General features: G+C 37.5%; 1 protein-coding gene across 1 annotated transcript; it reads left to right on the top strand.

Annotated features, from left to right (window-relative positions):
* The first annotated feature begins 13029 nt into the window (after positions 1-13029).
* On the top strand, positions 13030-15452 carry LOC117718538 (olfactory receptor 52E8-like). Its single transcript, XM_034516236.2, has one exon. It carries the CDS (start codon positions 13036-13038, stop codon positions 13987-13989), a length of 954 nt encoding a protein of 317 aa, XP_034372127.1. The 5' UTR covers positions 13030-13035; the 3' UTR covers positions 13990-15452.
* Positions 15453-24262: the final 8810 nt, after the last annotated feature.

Here is a 24262-nt window from a genome sequence, read left to right as displayed (position 1 = left end):
AAAAAATATTAAGGGAGATGGAGAAAGGGTGCCTGCCCAGATAGAATGAGGAGATGGAGGAATTGTGAATGTGTAAGTACCAGATGCAGAAAAAAAAAAACATACTTATGCAACCTCCAAGGCTGTTCCTTCCCTGCATACACGTTGTGCTATGGCCATACAAATTTTCACATATAAAACTAAGAAAAAAATATCTGAAGATGGCTTTGCACCAATGTCTGATTTTTATTTAGCTGCTGTTTCTGATCCTGTATAACTGAGTGGTGCAGTCTGAACTGCAAGAAAAGACAGACTGTACATCTCTGTTTACAAGAGGCATCAAAGGGGATCCAAATGTATGTTTTTGAATTAGCGAATTTATGTCTGCGTGTATCATGGATGATGGCTGTTCAGAATAGACATTTATGAAATAGGACCCAGAGAGCAGAGAGGAAGCTCTGAGAGAGGACACATATTCTATAATACATAGTTGGACATGTGATTGCAGAATTGGGTGCAGAAAAGAAAGTCCAGGTATTTATCTTCTCTGTGCTTATAAGTGGACACATGGTTGTGTGAGAACATGATGTTCTCCTGAGAGGTCCACAGGCAAAAGGGTCTATGCTTTGTAGCTTCAATGTTGTTATCAGTTTCTGCTCTATGGAGCCTCTGTCATTGTCCTGGACATCAGTCACATAAGACTCATAGCCTACTGCTGAGTCTTCCTGAGGTCAGTGCAAGGCCACTTTTTTACATATTGATTACTTTTATAGATTACTTTTTTACATATTGATTAGTCAGTGTGCTTCCATTTCCCCCACTTTGAACTTATTCTTTTTCTATAACAAAATGCCTTTTCATCTCCACCTGGAGTGTTTCAGTGTGGGGAATACCTCAGAGTAGATAGCTCAGTTGGCAAAGAACTTGCCTTCTAAGCATGAGGAACTGAATTTGATCCTCCTCAGGCTACAGCTGAAATATCAGGGCTGTGGAGGTGGATTAAGGTAGATTCCTGAGGCTGGATGGTGACCAACTGAGCTTACAAGGTGAGCTTCATGTCAATTAGAGAATTTGTGGTAAAACATAAAATAAAATAAATAGTACAGGTGGAAGCAGAGGAAAACTGTCTGATGCTTATATTTGCATGTGCACACACTTTCACGCATACCCTCATGCACGTTTGTGTATACTTGTGTGTATTCATAGGCGTGCATACACACCCACAAAGTTCCAGTCTCCTCCTTGGACTTTGTCTTAAGCCCTTCTTTCTTCACAGTGTTCGATGCATAATCCATACCATTTTCAGTACAAGTTAAAAATGCCCCATTTTTAGTTTATTTTTCTTACCACAATAAGGGATGTCTCGAGAGAGTGCATGGACAGTCCTATCTAAATTTGTCTTCAGATTGCCTGGTTGACACCACTACTTGTAGAATCCATGTAATCAAGTGATGGAATGAATTGTCAAAATGTTTCCCAATTATAATATTTGCTCTCAGCAAATGAAAACTCAAACTTCAACTGTATGCCAAATAGGTTCTTGTAACACATTTAAAAGTTTTAGTTTTATTTTCCTTAGTATCATCAGTCTAGGAGATACACATAAGTCCCCCCTTCTCATTTTCATTTCTGCAGTGTTTTATAGGCCTTCATGAGCACCTCTAGAAATATATGTGTGTCATCATATGTTCAAAGCAAGAGACACTGGTATCCTTAAAAATTATTGTAAGTCCAAAGATAGAACTCTATTTGTTAATTTAATTTAAACATTTTCATATAATGTATTTGGTCACATTTGTTCCTTTCTCCCACCCCTCCATCACTTCTCCTACCCACACACATAAAAACATCCCAAGGCATGCTACATTCATAAACATATCTGGTAGACATGTTGAATTTTTTCAAGAGTCAAGTCTTGTTAAATGCGAATATATGCTTTGTGTACAATTATACATGACAGTCAATCACTTCCACATTATTAATACAATAAGTTTTTGTAAATAAGTGAAGTATTGAGCTTCAGGCTCATTTTCTTCAGGAGTTAATTTACTACTTGTTCAGAATTTACTATTGTAGCAAAGTTCATTGAACATGGTACTGGGATGGAATCAGAGAAATAACTAAACAGAAAAATCTTGAATACCTCTGTCTTTTCCATATACATAGGTTGAAGTATATTGGAAAATTGTGTAGCTCTCTCTTTCAATAGCTGGTCCATATCTGGAATTTTTTTTACTGGATGTATTATTTATTCATTGACAAAATGAAAGTTTTGTCTATGTTAAGACAATCTTCAATTAATGATTTTATTATAGCTAAAAATGAGCAAATTGATCTTTATTACATATAGTTTTTAAATCATTTATTCCCAAATTTGGTGAGACTTTCTAATATAGTTATAATGGACATGAATGATTAATTGCCTATAATAAAAATTAAAACACCTATAGCTTTATATCTTCATCTAATATGAAATTATAAAGAACTTCAACAAGACACAACTTTTCATGAAATGCTCATATATATTATAATATACACATTATAATAGTTATAATGTATATATAACAAAGCTATTTTGCTATTTTCATTTTATTTTATTATTATTATTATTATTATACTTGAATTTTTATATATTCATGTGCTGTTAGAACTTATACTCCCATTCATTGAACAAATTATCTCTCATTAATTTTTTCACGGCAATATTGCTTTATTTTTTAAAACACATGAGAAGAGCTGATGTGTTTGAGATGAAACTAGGAGAGGGCGAGTGTGCATCTTCAGGAATCACACTGGAAAGTGTTCAGGCTGGGTTTGTCCATGATATAGCACATTTTGTAAATGTTTTGAAAGTCTGAAGAATAGAAGTTTTTGGTGTGGTTAGAAGGTCTGTTGTACATTTGTAAACTGAATCTTCCTTGTGGTTAAGCTTCTTATATACTCTGTTATTTATTCTTTGTTTATTTGTTTTATTGACATCTATAATAACCTATTAAATCTCGAATTTTGCCTTATGTGTCTAACAGGTTCTATAATAACATTATTCATCAGAGTTATTTGCTGAGTCGTTTGGTGATTAGATATTCCTCCTGGCTATGTATTTTTCTGCCCAACGTTCTTATCCCCCATTATTTATTTTGGGGCAGTAGGCTGTGAGAGGCAGCTGGGTACCTGGTTGAGCAGGCTTTGAACCCTGGAGACCCTCAGGGGCCATAGGAGTTTGGCCTCCGCTCTTGGGCCCCTGGCTTCTTTCACATAGCTACAGCCACCCACAGAGAAGTCTGCAGCCATTGTTCATGTAGGACAATGCTCCTACTAGCCCCTCCACAGGTAGAGGGCGTGACTACAGGCCACAGAGCCCCAAGACAGATCTCCATATTAATGAGATACCTAAAGGCCAGAGGGCATGGCCAATTATGCATTCCTTCCCAGACCCTCCTACTTGCAAAAGGTATTTAACCTCAGAGCCACCCTGAGACTACCAGGATATAGCTTCATCCATTTTCCACCATGATAATAAATATCTTAACATCATAGCTTATGACCATGGACTATTTCTTTTCTTTGGGACCTGCCATGGGGAACCATAGAGAAGGTCTTCAACTACCAAGCCACCTCTAATCTCCCACCAATGACCTCTCTATGCTTCCAGCCACCTAGGCCCAGCAACTCAAGCAGGCAAGCGGAACAGCCATGACCCTGCCAAGAGAGTTACCATAAACAAGAGTCTCATCAATGGGGGACACAGCCAGAGTTCTTCGTTCCCCCTCCTCCTTTCAGCTGCAGGTCAATCCAGCCCAAATGCCCCTTTCTCCACCCTTCCGCAGCCTCTCATCGGTGCCAGGTCCAAGGGCCTGAGAACCAGTCAGTTCCTGGCTGCTTTTTGGCCTGGAGACCGCCAACTCTAGAGCTCCAGGCCCTGCAGGACCTCAGACTGTGTTCTTCCTTCTCCAGAGTGGAGTCCCGCAGCTTCTCAGAGCCCGATGTCTGCAAGCACTGGAGTGGAATGAACACAGTCAAATTCCCATGCCTCTGCCTCTCTGAGCCTTGCCCCTTGCCCCTTCGGGTGGCAGACGTGGGACCCACAATTCAACCCAAGAGTGGACCCATGCAAGCTACAACCCAAGAATTTATTATATGTACTTGACGGGCTTCATATTCATCTGAAATCACCACTGCTGGTTCTGCCTTGTTTTGCCATTCCCCAGGACATATTTGCCTGTTTTGTGACTTCTCTTTGCTGGTTATCTGGTTTGATAAGACCCCCTTTTGTGCAGTATTCTTTCCATGTGGTCTGAGAGGCTGTCTCTTACACAAGCCTGAACTCTAAGCCTGTTTGTAGAATGGAAATAATCTGTCTCAGTTCTTTTTATGCTAACTTTACATTTTCATTATTGGTGACCACAAGGGAGGCAGAGATTTAAGTTCCCACTGTTGGGTGCAGAGGAGCCAAAAATTTGAAGGTAGAAGGATCCTCTTGTACTTGGCAAGAGTGAAGATCTGGGTTTTTTCATTGTTTATTCCTCAGAATATAGTGATATTTTCTCACCCACTGTTAAAATTAGAGTTCAGAGTAAGGAAAGATGTGAACTCCCCACTTTTCAAGAGTTACATATGAGGAGGAGATAATAAAATTGTTAAGTACTATAATAACAATAGATATGATTATTTTGTTATCTACTACTGAAAAACATTGCATCTAGCATTATCATTATTATATGTTGTATCATATAGTTATAATTTTTGACCAGCGTTTTTCTGCATCTGGTTTCATGGAGAAGAAATGTTTTAGTAAGTTAAGCCACATCCGGCTATTTCTCATGCCAATAAACAGAAGGGTCAAGATTTCTAAACATTTGAAATTAAAGACATGGCATAGTCTAAATCTGTCTTTGTAAATTCGTTAATAAAAGCAGTACAAAGAGAGAAGGGGAAGAAATGGGTTTGAATAATAATTATTCATAATTTCCTCAAAGGAAAAGAAATCTGCATGATTTAAATGACTATATTTTGGTGTTTTTATATAAAGCCATGATAAGTATAACAGAGTGATTAGTGCTCCAAAAGTGAATAAATTAAAGAGTAGAAAAACACAGAGTTGCCAAATTGAGAGTCTACAAGCAGACTCACATATCTCATTGGATCTGGGTATTTAAAAGCAAAAAGTCGCCGGGCAGTGGTGGCGCACGCCTTTGATCCCAGCACTTGGGAGGCAGAGGCAGGCAGATTTCTGAGTTCGAGGCCAGCCTGGTCTACCGAGTGAAGGACAGGACAGTTCCAGGACAGCCAAAGCTATACAGAGAAACCCTGTCTCAAAAAAACCAAAAAAAAAAAAAAAAAAAAACAACCAACCAACCAAACAAACAAACAAAAAAACCCAAAAGCAAAGTAGTCTTGGATATGAATTTAAGCGAGTCTTCTTTACAAGAACCTGCTGACTTTTAATTTGAAATACATACCATCAGCTGGGCAGTGGTGGCGCATGCCTTTAATCCCAGCACTTGGGAGGCAGAGGCAGGCAGATTTCTGAGTTCGAGGTCAGGCCAGCCTGGTCTACAAAGTGAGTTCCAGGACAGCCAGGACTACACAGAGAAACCCTGAAACCCTGTCTCGAAAAACCAAAAAAAAAAAAAAAAAAAAAAAAAAAAGACATACCATCAAATCATGGAGCTAAAGGGCAGAGTTTTAGGTCACAGATCTCATGTCTACTTTCACTCTTGACGTCTTCATTCTCAACTCTCCCAAACTAACTTTAACTCAAGAATTTACTAGGTGGACTCATAAAAATCACTGAAGGTATCAGATTTATGCATACAGTTTCTTACAGGAAAAGGATGTGGATTACAGTTAGACACAGAAAGACATGCTTAGGAAAGTCTGTGATATTTACAAATGTGAGGTATTGTGACGTCCCTTTAAATGTAAGGAGCTACAATGTACTGCTCTGTCCTTTAACTATTGTGGCTTTTTTCTCAGTGTATCACTTATTATGTCACTAAAAGACAGGAACTATAGGAAGACTAAGTCAAATTACAGGATACGTAGTGAGGTTAGACTGTGTATCAGATCCTGATTCTGTTCTCAACTTACTGAGCATAAGCATGGTATATCATGTCCTGAGTTTCTGTTTCTTGTAGATAAATTCACAGTGATGTCTATAATTGAGTTGAATAAGTGTAATTATGTATGTTTTAAATAATATGAATGATAAATAATTTTTTCTAATGTCTTCCAATGTCCTCCCCCTTACTCTTAACATACACTATTAATACATGACACTGTTCACCAGTCTGGAATAAGTCTTATATATTTCCACCTATGAGTCAATGTTTAGTCGTTTTTATATTCTTTTCTAATTATGCTTTTACTCTTTGAAAGTTTCATGTATATCCTAAATCTTAACTGAATTCTAAATTCTAATCATATGTTGTAAAAATTTACCAAGATTCTCATCTTTCTCACTGAATCATGTAACAATTGTGTATTTGGTTTTAAGCTACAGATACAGATTAAAGGGTTACAAGACGACTCTATTATACCTGGGGAGATATTAACAAAGTGTTTGTGTGTATGTGTGCGTGTGTGTGTGTGTGTGTGCGTGTGTGTGTACTCTAGTTCTGGGGCAAGTGTAAAGTGAATAGTAATTCCCTATACTCATTTTACCAGGTTAAGAGCCACTCTGTCTTTACTCGGGGAACAACTTCAGTGTATTTGATTGCATTTTTTTGTTATTTCATACATCATTTAGGCAAGTCCCACTTTGTCTTTTGTTTCCTCTCTTCTTTCCCAGCCCCTTCTCCTCCAGACGGTGAGATTTTATACACACAGTAACATTTTCATCCTCATAAAATACAAACATCATAAAACTTACCACTTTAAAGGTCCAGTTCAGTGGCCTGTAGAGTAGTTGAAATGCTGTGTTATCAATGCTATCTGTCGCCAATAATTTTTCATCTGTCCGAAAGCAAACACACAGTGATTTCATTAAGCATCACATCCCTAGTCATCTCTCTTTCCATCTACTTCCTAGGAAATAGTACTTTGTTTTCTGTCTTTCTGATTTTTATTCATTAGTTCATTCTGGATAGCTCATATGATGGAGCCATGCTACCTAGTCTGCTCAATTGTAAGTTCTGTGTGTTTTATGTCATTTTTTTTTTTACATCAGCATTACACTCTGTTGAGCACTCAAATTTTTGTTTTGATTTGAACTTTCTTGATGCATTTTTATTTTTCATATTTATTATGTTTATTTCCTTTTATAAAAGTCTCTTTAAAGTGTGTCATGTATTTGACCCATACTAATCTTTCATAGCTTCTTCATGTTTACGACTTCTTTGCCCACTACTACAAGTTTACTTCTAAAAGTCTTACTTACATTTTGATGATATTCTCTCATTATCTCTCTCTCCCTCTCTCACACACACTATATATATATATATATATATATATATATATATATATATCATCTTATATAATTGATATGTGTATCATATATATGTATCACCTTAAATTCACAACTGAGAGAAAAAATTTTACTCTTTCTGGGTCTGGTTTGCTTCATGTAATATGATAATCTTGAGTTGCATATACTTTCCAGGAAATAATGTAACTCTATTCTTATTGCTGAATAACATCCTGAAGTACACATATCACATTTTCTTTATCTATTCAGAGGATTATAAGCACCTAGTGACCAAACCCTCAGTATCGTGAATATTGTTGTCTTTTCACTAATGTATGATTGTATTAGTTGACTAGATTAGTAATATGTGCCATAGACACATGGTCAGTATGTTCCTTTTACCCTATTATTTTTCACACAAAGACTCCAGCAAGGCATGGGTGTGAGGTATGCTGTGGTCCATCATAGCTGAGCTGTCCACATTTATTTTATGCTTCTGTTGTAGTCGAGATGCTGTCTAGGAGCATCTTCCTGTCCCTCTCTTATTTGGCCTACTTGGATCCTTATAACTAACTTAGGATTTTTAATAGTCCCTATTGTTTGTGTTAACGAACTTGCTGAGGCTTAGGGTGGCTGTGAGATGTCATGTGAGTGCTTGAAAGCAAACTCAAGGACTCTGTAAAAGCTATAACTGCGCAGCAATCTATCCACCCTGTAAGAAGATTATTGGCACTGGTTTTGGCAGTGATTTTTTTTTTTTTTTTTAAATTGACTCCAGAAGCACAGGCAAGATAGCAAAAACAGATGAAAGGCTTTGTGAAAGGCATAATCAAGATCACTAATACATAAATGATAAAGGTTAATATCTAAAAAAGGTAAGACAATGTTATGATATAAGATGAAAAATAGGCAAAGGTCATTAGGCTATTTCTCAAAGGGAAATATTTATTATACCAATGAATATATAAACATCCCCTTTTCTCAGTTTTTATTTGTTCTTTGAGACTGTGATAAAATGCATTTTGACCACATTCATCTCTCTTCTCATTCCTCCAAATCCATCCCCTTCCATACTCCAAAGTCAAGAACAATTGATGATAACAATATATTCATGGATCTGTGGCCTTCCACTGGAGCATTGCCAACCCAACAAGACCATATTCTGTCACATGTAGAAACATAAACAGAATGAAAGAAGCTATCTTCAGTAGAATGAGCCAAGCACCGAAAGTCACTATAAGGTCTGAACTATGTGCCTAAAAACTATGTTATTCCTATATGGAGAAAATACAATGCTAATTACAAGAAGCCAGGTTATGAGTGAAGTTTGGGAAAGGAAGACAAAAGAAGTAAAGCTTTGGTCACAGGGAATGTGTATGGTTTAGAGATCATATGAATATAGCAATGATTGTTATGAACAATGATGTGATTTATTTGCAATGAGAATATCTTACTACTCTCATATTGACAATTGTAAGATAATTGACTTGTTGATTGCATTGACTATAATCATTTACTTATGATATACATAGGCATGCATATATTGTATATTATGAATACATAGAATTTTTAAGTGTCATTATCTTCATTACACCCACCCACCCCCCCAAAAAAGTTAGAGCCATCAATCCTTATTATCATTTGTAATATTTGATTTTTCGAATTTCTTCCATCTTTTTAAAGGACTTCTCTTGGGAAGAGTTCAATTTTGTTACCTTTCAGACCCCCGCTTAATTTGTTATCATTTTTTTATGTTATAATTCAATACTTTCTACTTTTCTTTGTTATGACTTTCCTTTTAATTTGTTGTGCTTATTTTTGCTTCTTTGTGGTCACTTTAGACGACCCTGTAACTCACTTTAAGTGTTCTTTTTACATCTATGTTTATGTCAGTCACATATTTTTTTTATGTCAGTCACATATTTAAAAGCACATGTGCATGTGTATATGTCTCTTGACACAACTGTTGGTGAATCACAGTAGTGTTTACAGAGTGAACACTTCTTCAATGTCTATGCGTAGATGTCTATCATTGGTGAGATACATTGAGATAAACCGGCTTCTACCACAGAAACATAATGCTGGAAAATTGATTAATCTATCCATATGCAAAGCAAACCACATAAGGCATGAGAGGGACTCTGTGAAGGGCTGAAACTGCCGATGAATAGGAAGAGAGCAGCAAGAATCCCGGAAATGTTCTGGGAGTTTAAAGTTTATTTTGTAATCATGAGTCAAGCACATTGTATCAGTGTGAGAGGCATAGAAAACTGAAAAGAAACAAAGTAACAGCAATAGTCCCTTGCATTTGTATCTTATGTGACTACAGAGTGACTAAGAGTAAGAACTCTCCAGAGGCCACACGCTGTGTTCAATCAAGGTTCCCATGATACTGTGGTTGCATTGTTAGGGGAAATGGGCCCATGGAAAATGCATAAATTACTTCTGCTCAGCAAGCAAATAGTGTGCCACAGGGTTATCCTGACTGACATTTTATAGTGATTTAGAAAACAAGGTAAGCCATATTGTGTTTAGACCAAGAAAAAATATTAAGGGAGATGGAGAAAGTGCCTGCCCAGATAGAATGAGGAGATGGAGGAATTGTGAATGTGTAAGTACCAGATGCAGAAAAAAAAAACCATACTTATGCAACCTCCAAGGCTGTTCCTTCCCTGCATACACGTTGTGCTATGGCCATACAAATTTTTCACATATAAAACTAAGAAAAAAATATCTGAAGATGGCTTTGCACCAATGTCCGATTTTTATTTAGCTGCTGTTTCTGATCCTGTATAACTGAGTGGTGCAGTCTGAACTGCAAGAAAAGACAGACTGTACTTCTCTGTTTACAAGAGGCATCAAGGGGATCCAAATGTATGTTTTTGAATTAGCGAATTTATGTCTGCGTGTATCATGGATGATGGCTGTTCAGAATAGACATTTATGAAATAGGACCCAGAGAGCAGAGAGGAAGCTCTGAGAGAGGACACATATTCTATAATACATAGTTGGACATGTGATTGCAGAATTGGGTGCAGAAAAGAAAGTCCAGGTATTTATCTTCTCTGTGCTTATAAGTGGACACATGGTTGTGTGAGAACATGATGTTCTCCTGAGAGGTCCACAGGAAAAAGGGTCTATGCTTTGTAGCTTCAATGTTGTTATCAGTTTCTGCTCTATGGAGCCTCGGCCATTGTCCTGGCCATCAGTCACATAAGACTCATAGCCTACTGCTGAGTCTTCCTGAGGTCGGTGCAAGGCCATAGATTACTTTTTTACATATTGATTAGTCAGTATGCTTCCATTTCCCCCATTTTGATGTTATTCTTTTTTTTTTTTTTTTTTTTATAACAAAATGCCTTTTTATCTCTACCTGGAGTGTTTCGGTGTGGGGAATACCTCAGAGTAGATAGCTCAGTTAGCAACGAACTTGACTTCTAAGGATGAAAAACTAAATTTTATTCTCCCTAGACTACAAAAATAGGTGGACAATTTTTGGCACACAGCTGTAATATCTGGGCTGTGGAGGTGGATTAAGGTAGCTCCCTGGGGCAGGATGGCAAACCAGCTGAGTTTACTAGGTGAGCTTCATGTCAATTAGAGAATTTGTGGTAAAATAAAAAATATATAAAAAAAATAGTGTAGGTGTTAGCAGAGGCTAATCATCTAAGCCTTATGTTTGCAAATGCACACACTTTCATGCCTACCCTCATACACTTTTGTGTGTACTTGCGTGTATTCATAGACATTCATTCTACCCACCAAAGTTCCAGTCTCCTCCTTGGAGTTTTTCTTAAGCCCTTCTGTTCTTCACAGTGATCTGTGCATAATCTACCATATCATTTTAAGTACAAGATAAAAATCGGTGTTTTGGGCAGGAAACATTTTTAAAATTCCCTGTTTGGAGTTCCGGAGGGAGTATATGATCAGTTTTAATCAAATTTGTCTTCAGATTGCTTGGTTGACAGTAGTCAACCAAGATTGCTTGGTTGCAGCATCCCTGTAAAGATGTGATGGAATGAATTGTCAAAATGTTTTCCTAACTATAATACTGAGCATGCTCTCAACAAATGAAAAATAGAACTACAACTGTATGTCACATAGGATAATGTAGCAAATTTAAGAATTTTAGTTTTACTTTCCTTAATATCAAACATCTAGGAGACACACTTCAGTCTACACCTATATACACTCATGCACATACACATGAACACAGTGTTCCTCAAACAAGTACTAAAATTATCAAATTATTTTTCATTCCTGCAGTGTTTTATAGGCTTTAAATGAGTGCCTCAAGGAATATATGTATGTCATGATATGTTTAAAGAGACACTGGTATGGTTAAATATTTTTGTAAGTCCAAAGATAGAACTCTATTTCGTAATTTAATTTAAAAATTTTCATATAACCTATTTGATCATATTTGATTCTTTCTCCCACAACTCTATGACTTCCCCTACCCACACACATAAAAACATCCCAAGGCATGCTTCATTCATAAACATATCTGGTAGACACATTGAGTTAAGTCTTGTTAAATATGAATATATTTTTGTGTATAATTATACATGACAGTCAATCACTTCCACATTATTAATACAATAGTTTTTTGTAAATAAGTGAAGTAATGAGCTTTATGCTTGTTTTCTTCAGGAGTTAATTTACTACTTGTTCAGAATTTACTATAATAGCAAAGTTCATTGAACATGGTACTGGGATGGAATCAGAGGAGGAACTAAATAGAAATGTTTTGAGTACTTCTGTCTCTTCCATGTACATAGGTTGAAGTATACTGGGAAAATTGTGTAGCTCTCTCTTCCCATAGCTGGTCCATATCTGGAGAGTTTTTTACTGGATGCATTATTTATTCATTGACCAAATGAAAGTTTTGTCCATGTCAATACAATTTTTCAATTCATGTTTTCATCATAGCTAAAAACAAACAAAATAATCTTTATCAAGTACATTTTCCTCTAATTGTCGTTACTTTCCAAACCTGGTGAGACTTTCTCATAGAGTTATAATGGACATGGATGATTAATTTCTTATCATAAAAATTAAAACACCTACAGCTTTATCTCTTCATCTAAATATGAAGAAATAAGGAACTTCTACATGACACAACATTTCATGAAAGAGAACAAAGGAAGATAGGTTGTTTATCCTGGTCTTAGAACAGAACCAACTCTCTACATAACAGCACATACAAACCACATTGTATACACAACACTTGGGGCTTTCAGCTTCCCAAATAGGGAAGGGTAAAGATAACGGGTACCTGAGTAATTCTTATACTTATTAAGCAAAAGCGTATGTAACATTACTTTGCATACCAACCCTGGAATTCCATTCTTCATGTATTCCTGGCCACTCTGCACTCCACATTTATTCTTGACTCTCTTCTTTATATCAGTTTCTGTTCTCGCATGAGTTCAGTGTAATAATAGTGGCTCTATAGCTGATCTAATGTGAAATTCTGGAGACTTACACATGAAATGAAGAGACCATTTTAATTATTCTACAAATATGAACAGGATATTTAAAGGTTATTTTATATGTTACCAGGAATGAAGATAAAAGGCTAAGCAGACAAAGAAAAAGCATACTAATCATACATTAATACTTATTTGTATTAAGCACAGCATCTATCTATGACTGAGAGAATGTCCCTGTCTAATGACACAAAAGTCCATCCTTCTTCATTCCTGCTGCTGGGCATCCCAGGGCTAGAAGATGCACACATCTGGATTGGATTCCCCTTTTGTTTTCTCTATCTCATTGCAGTCTTGGGGAATGCTGCTGTTTTATTTGTGATCCAAACTGAACACAGTCTTCATGAGCCCATGTACTACTTCCTAGCCATGTTGGATTCCATTGACCTGGGTCTGACCACAGCCACCATCCCCAAAATGCTGGGCATCTTCTGGTTCAATCTCAGGGAAATATCTTTTGGAGGTTGCCTTTCTCAGATGTTCTTCATCCACTTCTTCACGGTCATGGAAAGCATTATGTTGTTGGCCATGGGCTTTGACCGCTACATTGCCATTTGCAAGCCCCTTCAATATACTGTCATCCTCACCACAAAAGTTATTGGGGTCATTGCAGGTATTGCTGTGCTGCGGAGCCTATACATGGTTCTTCCACTGGTGTTTCTCCTCCTGAGACTACCCTACTGTGGGCATCACATCATCCCTCATACTTATTGTGAGCACATGGGCATTGCCCGACTAGCTTGTGCCAGCATCAAAGTCAACATCATGTTTGGTCTTTGCAACATTGCTCTTCTGCTCCTGGATGTGGTTCTTATTATTCTTTCTTATGTCAGGATCCTCTATGCAGTATTCTGCCTGCCCTCCCGGGAGGCCAGGCTCAAGGCTCTCAATACCTGTGGCTCTCATATAGGTGTTATCTTAACCTTTTTTACTCCAGCATTTTTCTCCTTCTTGACGCATCGTTTTGGCCACAATGTGCCCCAATATATCCACATTTTCTTGGCCAATCTCTATGTGGTTGTCCCACCAGCCCTTAATCCTGTGATCTATGGGGTAAGGACGAAGCTGATTCGGGAGCGAGTGATGAGGATTTTGTTCCAGAAAGATCACTAGCCAATAGCAATGTAGATAGTTGTCCTAGAATTTGTCTCATAGGTTATTGAAAGTAGTTATTTTGTAACTAGTCCATAGAAAATTGGAAAAAAGACAAACTTACTGTGACCAAATATCATTTAACTCTGAATCAAACACTTTATTTTCAAGGTTGTACTGGGAATGTTGGAATTCTTATGAAAATTTATTTCTGTAAGCATTTCATTAATTTTGCTGGATCTTGAATATGGTCCTATGTGTAGGATAGTTTCCTCTTTTTCATAGAATATATTGATGTTTGGGAAAGTTATATGGTCTGTCTGAATTTCATTGTTAGCAGAAAGTAGTAATTTAGGCCAAAGAAGATTCTCCAAATTGTGACCATTTTCTCTACAATTTTTATACTTTAATACAATGCAAAATATTCCTACTTATTTCAAAGGCATTATGGGTAGATTAAGTGGCTTCTAGAATGATGGTGCCAGTGATAATGATATTAACAACTTACTGCAATATTGCATGACATCAGCTTACTGTAAAATACCATGTACTCAGAGATGTTGATAAGAATGCTTATTCATTCATTGCATTTACTAGGAACCTCCTTAATTGTTAATGTGATTTTCCAATTAGAAAATCAATTGATTTTGATGCAATTAGAAAAGTAAACAGAGAAAGGACATTAGAAACTAATGTAATGTAAAAAGATAATAATATAGCTTTGATATAGCATGTAATGTATAAGCAGAAATAAAATTTAATTCTATTGCTGAGCAAGTTGTACTTAGGATACATTTGATAAAAATTATATGATACATGATAGTAACACAATATTATGTACATACTTACATGTCCACATAAACTACATAAGGTAAATATATTTAAACAGTCTTCTTGACCCACATATAATTTTTTTGAACAGTAGAATGATAAAGACAGTGTGTTTTGTAATCACTCTCATAGGAAATAAAATGTAAGTTTAAAAGTGGTGTATATAAATACTTCTGAAGGTTTAGAATGTTTCAGTATGGATAGGGGAAGGGCACAGAAAGTCCCACCCCAACCTGGACCTATGGGCAATGATTTCTCCTAGAGGAGGGAGAGTAAGTTTCTTCAGGGATGTTGGCCCTGAAATACTACCCATGCTCCAGTAGATGGCCCTACACACATGCATATTTAAGCATCATGAAGTGAACAGTGGGAGAGAGAACAAGAGAGAGAGAGAGAGAGAGAGAGAGAGAGAGAGAGAGAGAGAGAGAGAGAGAGAGAGAGGAGGGCAGGAATGGAAGAAGGGAAGAAAAGGAGAAGGGAGAAAGGGAGAGAAAGAGGGAAAGTAGAGGGAGAGGCAGAGGGAAAGAACACAAAAGTGTTGGGAGGATAAGGGAGGAATTGGGCAGGATACTGTGGGACATGGACTTGACCAAAACACATTATATGCACTTATAACATTCTCAAAGGATAAAAATAAAAACACCAGGAATTAAAAAAATAAAAAATGACTTCTTTATTTCTGTACACACAAATGTTTTAAAAAATATTATTTAATTCCTGGGAGCCCTGGGAGGGGTGGGGCTCTGGTTGGTTGATATTATTGTTCTTCCTATGGGGTTGCAAACCCCTTCAGCTCCTTCAGTCCTTTCTCTAATTCCTCCACTGGGGACCCCCATTGGAGACCCCGTGCTCATTCCAATGGTTGGTTGTGAACATCCCCTCTGCATTTGTCAGGCTCTAGCAGAGCCTTTCAGGAGACAGCTATATCAGGTCCCTGTCAGCATGCACTTCTTGGCATCCACAATAGTGTCTGAGTTTGGTGATTGTATATGGGATGGATCCCCAGGTGGGGCAGTCTCCAGACGGCCCCTTCTTCAGTCTCTGCTCCACAATATGTCTATGTATTTGATTCCCTGAGTATTTTGTTCCCCCCTTCTCAGAGGGACTGAATCCCCCACACTTTGGTCTTCCATCTTCTTGAGCTGCATGTAGTCTATAAGTTGTATCTTGGGTATTCTGAGTATTTGGGCTAATATCCACTTATCAGTGAATGTATACCATGTGTGTTCTTGTGTGATTGGGCTATCTCACTCAGGATGATATTTCTAGTTCCATCCATTTGCCTAAGAATTTCATGAATTCATTGTTTTTAATAGCTGAGTAGTACTCCATTGTGTAAATATACCACATTTTCTGTATCCATTCTTCTGTTGAAGGACATCTGGGTTCTTTCCAACTTCTGGTTATTATATATAAGGCTGCTATGAACATAGTGGAGTATGTGTTCTTGTTATGTGTTGGAGAAACTTTTGGGTATATGCCCAGGTGTAGTTTAACCAACGAATACACATGAAGGGCCCTATGGCTCCAGCCACATATATGGCAGAGAATGGTCTTGTCAGGCATCAATGGGAGAAGAGGCCTGTGGTCCTGTGAAGGCTTAATGCCCCATTGTAGGGGAATTTGAGGGCAGGGAGGTGGGAGTGGATGGGTGGTTGGTGGAACTCCCTCATAGAATCAGGGAAAAAGAAATGAGATAGAGGGTTTCAGGGGGAACCTGGAAAGGGGATAACATTTGAAATGTTAATAAAAAAATCAAATCAAATAAAAATATTATTTATAAATAAAAATAAGGATTTAAAATTATTTTGGAGAAATAAGATGTTAGGGAATAAGCCTTGGAAAAAATATGCATTGTTATTATCAAGGCAGAATTACTCAGCAGATGAGTTCTTGATCTCACAGTAGTTGTGTTTATGGACACAGTACCTACACAAAGACTATCCCTGTACAGATTGTGCCATGTAGAAATGGCATGAGGTCCCACTTTTCTCTGAAACTTACAGACAGATAATAGTAGCAGCTAGTAGGGACTAGGTAGCTATGACTCATGAGACCTGATTCCTCTTTTAGTATTAATAAGCATTTAATGGTCACTAGAGATGTATTTTCTACATGATGTAACTACTAGTAAGTATTCCAGGCTCTGGTGAGTTATTCCTCACCCCAGATCCTGTGATAAACATTAATAAAATGTTGTTGGTCACCAAAGAAAATGAAAAAGAAAGGAAGAAAAACATGAAAACACCAAGAAGAAAAGCTGAGGAGGGACTCAGTGTGAGTGCAAAGGGAAAGAGCCGGGCACTAGGAGGGGAGTAAATGAAAGCATCATGATGGAATCTATTGTTCATAATTAACAAATGCTGGTAACAGTGCGTCACTGTAAAGCCTTCTCCTCATAAAAGATTCCACAGAGTCCACAATTGACATGTCAAGGGAAAAATTAAGCAGCACTTATAGACACCACATTGGACTTCCCTCTTGTACTCTCCCTATTTAATTTGTTCACTTATTTCCTTCTTGTTTTTATTTAAAAGTGGTCAGTGCATATGTATATATGTATGATGTATTATTATATGAGTGTGCCACCATATGTGTGTGTATTTGTGTGGTATTGTGTGGCCCGAAATGTGTGTGAAGGGCAGAAGCCAACTTATAGAAGTTGGTTCTCTTCCCACCATGTTGATTCCAGAGGGTCAGACTCCGGTTTGGCAGGCTTAGCAGCATAAATACATTGACAGATACATTAAAAAGGGAAAATGACGCTAAAGAGAAAATAAGGTAGAGAGCAATCTAGGAAGACTCAGGACATCAATCTCTGGTCTCTACTTGTGTGCATATACAAGTACACATACTCATGCATACATATATACACAATACAATACAATACAATACAATACAATACAATACAATACAATACAATACAATCCTAGATGCAATTACTGTGCTAGAGATGGAATGCATTGCAAGAAATTGACTGCAGATTGAAAACTGAGGAAGAAAATACTAGTAAACCTGAATAGAGGCCATTTAAAATGAAACTTGGAGAGAAAGTGGCAGAAAGAACAAAATAAAAAAAAAAAAAATCAGAAAAGCTGCAACACGACCTCAATGGACTAATGTATGTACAATTAAAGTTACTGCAGGAGGAAATGAAGGGACAAAATAAATACTTGAGTAAATAATGCTTGAAAAATTATGAATCTATTGAAAACTGTAAACCGATAGATCAAAGAAGCTCAATGAATGCCCAGTAAAAAAGACATAAATAAAAGTATGCCAAAAACATGGTGACTAATTTTTTTCATGTTGAACATTTTAGTAATTTTAAATTTTAGTCTGCATATTTAAAAATGCAATCAATATTTTAATTGAAAGAAAAAATGAAGTCAGAGCAAATGTCTTCCCTGGATCAGTTTCTGAGGTTGGCTTAGTGAACTCTTTTTACTTCTTTCCTACATTGGTTTATTGATTTAAAATGGATCAACCTTGGCAGTGACATGTTGAGCAGATTAAACACATTAATAATAAATTCTGAATCACACTGGGGTGATTTGAATATGCTTGTCCCAGGGAGTGTCACAATTAGGAGGTGTGGACTTGTTGGAATAAGTGTGGTCTTATTGGAGCAGGTGTGTCACTGTGGGGATGGGCTATGAGACCCTCCACCTAACCACATAGGAGCCAGTCTTCTAGTAGCCTTCAGATGAAAATCTAGAACTCTCAGCTCCTCTTGCATTGTGTCTGAGTGGACACTGTCATGCTCCCACCTTGATGATAATGGCCTGAACCTCTAAACCTAAAACCAGCCCCAATGAAATGTCCTTATTTAAAAAAAGTGGTTAGTGCTCAGTTAAATATTACATAGAATAAAAATATGCATAGTGATCCTATGGTATATGTGTACATTGTAAAGTTGATGAGCATATCTATGAAAAGTTATACTGTTCACTGATGTTTAGAATACACTCCTCTCATAAATGAAGGCTTTGTTGTCTGATCATATATGCACATTTAATTTCTTCTCAGCCGTGGGTAAACACTGCTCTGATTTTTGCTTAGTGAGGTCAAAGTCAATAGTCTTACCCTCTACAGGTACATGAGATCATAATACAGTACAATTTAACATGCTAAAAGCTGGATCAATGTTTGTCATCTCAGCAAAACCTAGCCAGTTCTGACTGGTTCTGTTTGTATAGACTGATACCCTACACAAAGACTCATAGCTGCCCCTGAATCCTCGCCTGTTCTCTCAAAATCCTTTGTATGTTCATATATATGCTTTGTGTGTGTGTGTGTGTGTGTGCGCGCGCACGTGCGCACACACACACACACGTGTGCTATATTCAATAGCAACTGCAAAGAAGAAACTAGTTTTTGGGCAGCATTATTATTTTGTCTTTGCTTAGATGGGATTATGGAAGTGCCTATTGTTTTTATTTTACTTTGTTACTGTTGAGATGCCACTGTAGGTCCAATAGCTGACAGCTACTGAAATTGCCTTTTTAAAAATCATATGCAAATCAGACCCAGTTGCAAGAAAGATAGTTCAGTTTGTGAAGTACTTGCCTTGCAAGCTTGAAGTATTGACTTACAGGAACATAGCCCATGTAAAAAAAAGCAGGGGTGGTGGTACTTGCTTGCAGTCTCATTGTGGGGGCATCAAAAGACAGGATTCTCGAAACCCTTGGCTACTTGATGAACTCTTGTCCAGTGAAAGACTTTGTTATTCTTCTTTATTTTTTGTTAATAAAAAAAGCTTACATCCACCTTTACACACATAAAATACCCACTAGAAAAGAAAGCCAGACCCCATGACTACATACATCAACAATTAAACACAATAAGCACAGTATATCTTATTCCTGTGATGACCTAAAATAGTATTTTTTTTATCTGAATTTATATTTTTATTGTAAATCTTCTAACTCCCTTCTAAAAGAAATTAAAAAGGAACTCTTAGAAATTTTACTGGTTCTAATAAAAGGGTATCAACTTGAAAGTAGAGGGAGCATGGGAGGGGTTTGAGAGAGGGTAACTGGGGAAGGAAAATGAGGAGGGTGCGATGTAATTCAATTTCAATGAAAATATTGTTTTAAGGAAAGTTTACTAGTTCTCTGAATTTCTTAAGCTTGAGAGTTAACTATTTGCATATTTGTAAGTGATTAGTATAATCTAAATAAATAAGACTTGGTTTCATGAGGGAAAGAAATACAAACATGAAACATATTTGAACACATAATCTGAATAAATGGGATGACTTTCCAGTTCCCAAGTAAGCCAAAGTTAGGAGTTGACTTCATCGTGAGCAAGAAAATGTTTTGATTTAAAAATAACCCAATCATGAGTGAACGTAACAGCCCTACATAACAAGATAGGGAAATTACACTGGCTCATACATTCTTGTGGGATGAGTGGGAACAGAGTAACTAGAAATTAAGAAGTTAAAAATGGTAGAATTTACATATCAAATTTTATCCCCTTACCATATTTCCCCACCACCCAGGAACCCCTTATCCCATCCCCCCTCCTCCTGCTTCTATGAAGGTGTTTATCCACCTACCCCCAGCCCCCCTCCCCACCCTCAGATCCCCCTCCCTCAGTGCTCAGCCTTCAGGGTACCATTGACCTTGTCTCCCACCTATGTCCAACAAGGCCATCCTCCCCTACATATACTGCTGGAGTCATGTGTCTTTCTATATGTGCTCCTAGGCTGGTGGTTTAGACCCTGGGGAGCTCTGGCTGGTTGGTATTATTGCTCTCCTCACAGGGCCACCAGCCCTTAAGGTTCCTTCAATTTACTCTCTAACTCCTCCATTGGGAACCTTTGATCAGATTAATGGATAGCTGTGGGTATCTGTCTCTGGGTATGTCCGACTCTGGGAGACCTCTAAGGAGACAGCCTTATCAGGCTGCTGTCAGCTTTCCCATCCTGACATCCCTATCAGCGTCTATTTTTGGTGACTGCCCATGGAATGAATACCCAGATGGAATGGTCTCCCTACAACCCCCCCTTCAGATTCTGATCCACACTTTGTCTCCATATTTGCTCCCTTGGGTATTTAGTTACTCCTTCTAAGAAAGACCTAGGCATCCTCACTTGTTCTTTCTTCTTCATGAGCTTCATGTCGTCTGGTAGTTGAATCTTTGTTATTTCAAATTTTTGGACTAATCTCCGCTTATCAGTGAGTAAATACCATGTGTGTTCTTTTGTGATTGGGTTACCTCACTCAGGATGATATTTTCTAGTTCCATCCATTTACCTAAGAATTTCTCGAATTTATTATTTTTAATAGCTGAGTAATATTCCATTGTGTAAATGTACCACATTTTTTGTATCCATTCCTCTGTTGAAGGGCATCTGGGTTCTTTCCAGCTTCTGGCTATTATAAATAGGGCTGCTATGAACATAGTGGAGCATATGTCTTTGTTATTTGTTGGGGCATTTTCTGGGTATATGCCCAGAAGTGGTATAGCTGGGTCCTCAGGTAGTGCTATGTCCAATTTTCTGAGGAACCGCCAGACTGACTTCCAAAGTGGTTGTACCAGCTTGCAACCCCACCAACAATGCAGGAGTGTTCCTCTTTCTTCACATCCTCGCCAGCATCTACTATCACCTGAGTTTTTGATCTTAGCCATTCTGACTGGTGTGAGGTGGTATCTCAGTGTTGTTTTGATTTGCATTTCCCTGATGACTAAGGATGTTTTATGTAGAAATAGCTGAGTGGAGTTAATAGGCAACAGTCCAGATTACCTTACATGGATAGCTGGTTTTCAAAACATCAGAAATCCTTAGAATTGACATGACAAACATTTCAGTATTATGTCTATTTTCATTAGAGACCTGTCTGCTCCGGACAGCTTCCTATATTAAATTCTAAGAAGAAATTGAGCATCCTTGGAGTTACTCCAGTTGTGGTGAGACAGCCACTAGGCAAGAATTGCCACTTTCCTTCTACAGACAAATTACTGTCCAGAAAAGGACACACTTGCAGAATAGTCGACTGATTATATCTGCCTAGACAGAGTAATCAGCCCTTAATAATTCTGCAGCACTAAGGTCTGTCAGAAGATCCTGGACCAGAAGGCAGAAGAACAGATGCTCCAACGTTTTGAAGTAGAGCGAGTGTCCAGGTGGTCAGAGGTCTCTATAAATTGGCTAAGTTTTAGAAACTACAATTTGTGCTTCCCACAATTATAGTTAACTCAGTCATTCTGGATTTCTGATGGGGTTGAAAACATATAGCTATTGACCTTAAGAGAAAAGATTTGAGTGGATGGTCGTCAGCTGACATTCATCCTAAAGCCAGGTTCAGAACTAAATGTTCTAGTTAGAATAGATGACAGAGGAGCTGGTTAGTCAACAAAAGGATGGACTGGGTATTAGGACTATCCTGTACCTCACTGGTACAAATTGGCATAATTATGCTCTAATTGTATTTTGAGAGAAAAGTTTCATTTTAACAGGAAGGGTGATGTGTAGGAGGAGCTAAGGTAGGAGGAGTACTGAGAGGAAGAAAAGGAGTAAGAAGAGGAGAAGAAGAAGGAGAGGAGAAGCTAGGTGATGAAAGAGAGAAAGAGGGGGGAGACAGGGAGGCAGATATTCATGTATCTCCACCAGTCAAAGATAGTTGTTATATCTAAGTCGGTCAATGGGTTACACCTCTGATTGAACAATTCCAAACTTATAAAACCTATGATTAACATTCTTTTTTAAAAAAATGTATAAATGCAAAAAGGAAAAGGGGGCATGGGATATGGGTTTCCTAAGGGGGGTGGGGGGGGGAATGGGGATAGGGGATGCCATCTGAAGTGTAAATAAAATATCTAATAAAAAAAAGTTAAAAAAAAATAAATTAAAAAAAAGAAAAAAATGGTAGAATTATGCAAGTAGGGGAACTGAAGGGAGAAATTCTGAAGTCTCAAGAGGTCCCTTGCAGGTGTACTTTTTATGCCCACATGTCTGTGTGAGAATTGCACATTGTCTTTGTGAGCTGATACCACAAAGACCCAGGGGAGCAACAGTTCTTGGTCAAGGAGGAAGATTTTAAACTCCAGTATAAACTGTAACCTTAGTTTAACAACCTTGGAGCAGTTATAAGTGCAGATTCTGTCAACAGCACTTCTGTCTGCAGGTGGTGAATTTGGTATTAATTTGGCTGCAGTGTAAATTTGGTAAGAAAACTGGTAAGTCTTGAAGTAAAATCTTTGATTGATTTAATTGATTTAATTGATTTAATCTCTTAATTACTTTTATATAATTAAATATTAATTTGGAGGAGATAAAACATTTATGTGTTTATTTAGAGCTGGTAGAATTTCAGGGGAAATTGCTCAGTTTGTTGTTTTGTTTATTTGATTTTTACAGTAAATATAACTAATTTTGTACTATGGAAGTCTTTAAAACCTTCTAGCTAAGCACTCTGCTGCCTTTGCTGCAGTGTTGTTGCAGTTCTCCTTGGCCTCTCTCCTTTTCTTCTGCTTTCTTTCCCTGTCACTCCTCCTCTTAGTTACCATTCCTTTCACTTGGCTCTCTCTCTTTTAGATCAGTTTTACTGAAACTTATTATATTACTGGTGATTTGAAAATTGGTTAACACTGGAAATGGTAGTCCTAATTTTTCCAAATTATAACTTTTTTTCTTTAACTCTTTGTAACTCATGTTGAAGAAAAAGTAATCCAGTCTGCCCAATCTCAGATACTTGTAGGCAATGTCTGAATGCATTCACTGTATTTCACACACACCTGTGTGTGTTGACCCTTGTATTACATTCTTCCAAATTATTCTGCTGTTTCAGCATAGTAGCCAGGCAGTGGTGGCACATAGCTTTAATCACAGCACAGAGGAAGCAGGTGGAGGAAAATCTCTTAAGTTCAAGGTCAGCCTGATCTACAGAGCAAGTTCCAGAATGGCCTGGGGTTGTTACAGAGAGAGACCTTGCCCTGTCCCCAACTTTCCAAAACACAAGAAAACAAACAAACATAAAACCCAAAAAATCAAAAACAAAATAGTAACAATTATAACAAGTAAATAAAGTACAACAATTTAAAAATATGAGGGTTTTAAAAGCATTGCTCCTTCTCTTCCCATAAATACAGCAATTGGCATGATGATAATCCTGGTCTGAAGTCTACCCTTTATATTCCACATAATGAAAATGTAGTTTTAAAATAGTTGTTGTTAAAGCATTGTGTTCTTGCACATACTGGGTAAGATCTGTACCACTGAGCTACACCACAACCTCTATCCATCAGATATAGCTACACTTCTATCAATCCGTCCCATATAGCTACACTTCTATCAATCCGTCAGATATAGCTACACTTCTATCAATCTGTCATATATAGCTACACTTCTATCCGTCATATATAGCTACACTTCTATCAATCTGTCCGATATAGCTACACTTCTATCAATCCATTATATATAGCTACACTTCTATCAATCTGTCATATATAGCTA

The sequence above is a fragment of the Arvicanthis niloticus genome, chromosome 1, assembly GCF_011762505.2.
Source record: "Arvicanthis niloticus isolate mArvNil1 chromosome 1, mArvNil1.pat.X, whole genome shotgun sequence".
Lineage (NCBI taxonomy): Eukaryota > Metazoa > Chordata > Mammalia > Rodentia > Muridae > Arvicanthis > Arvicanthis niloticus.
This window is presented reverse-complemented; position numbering and strand designations above follow the sequence as displayed.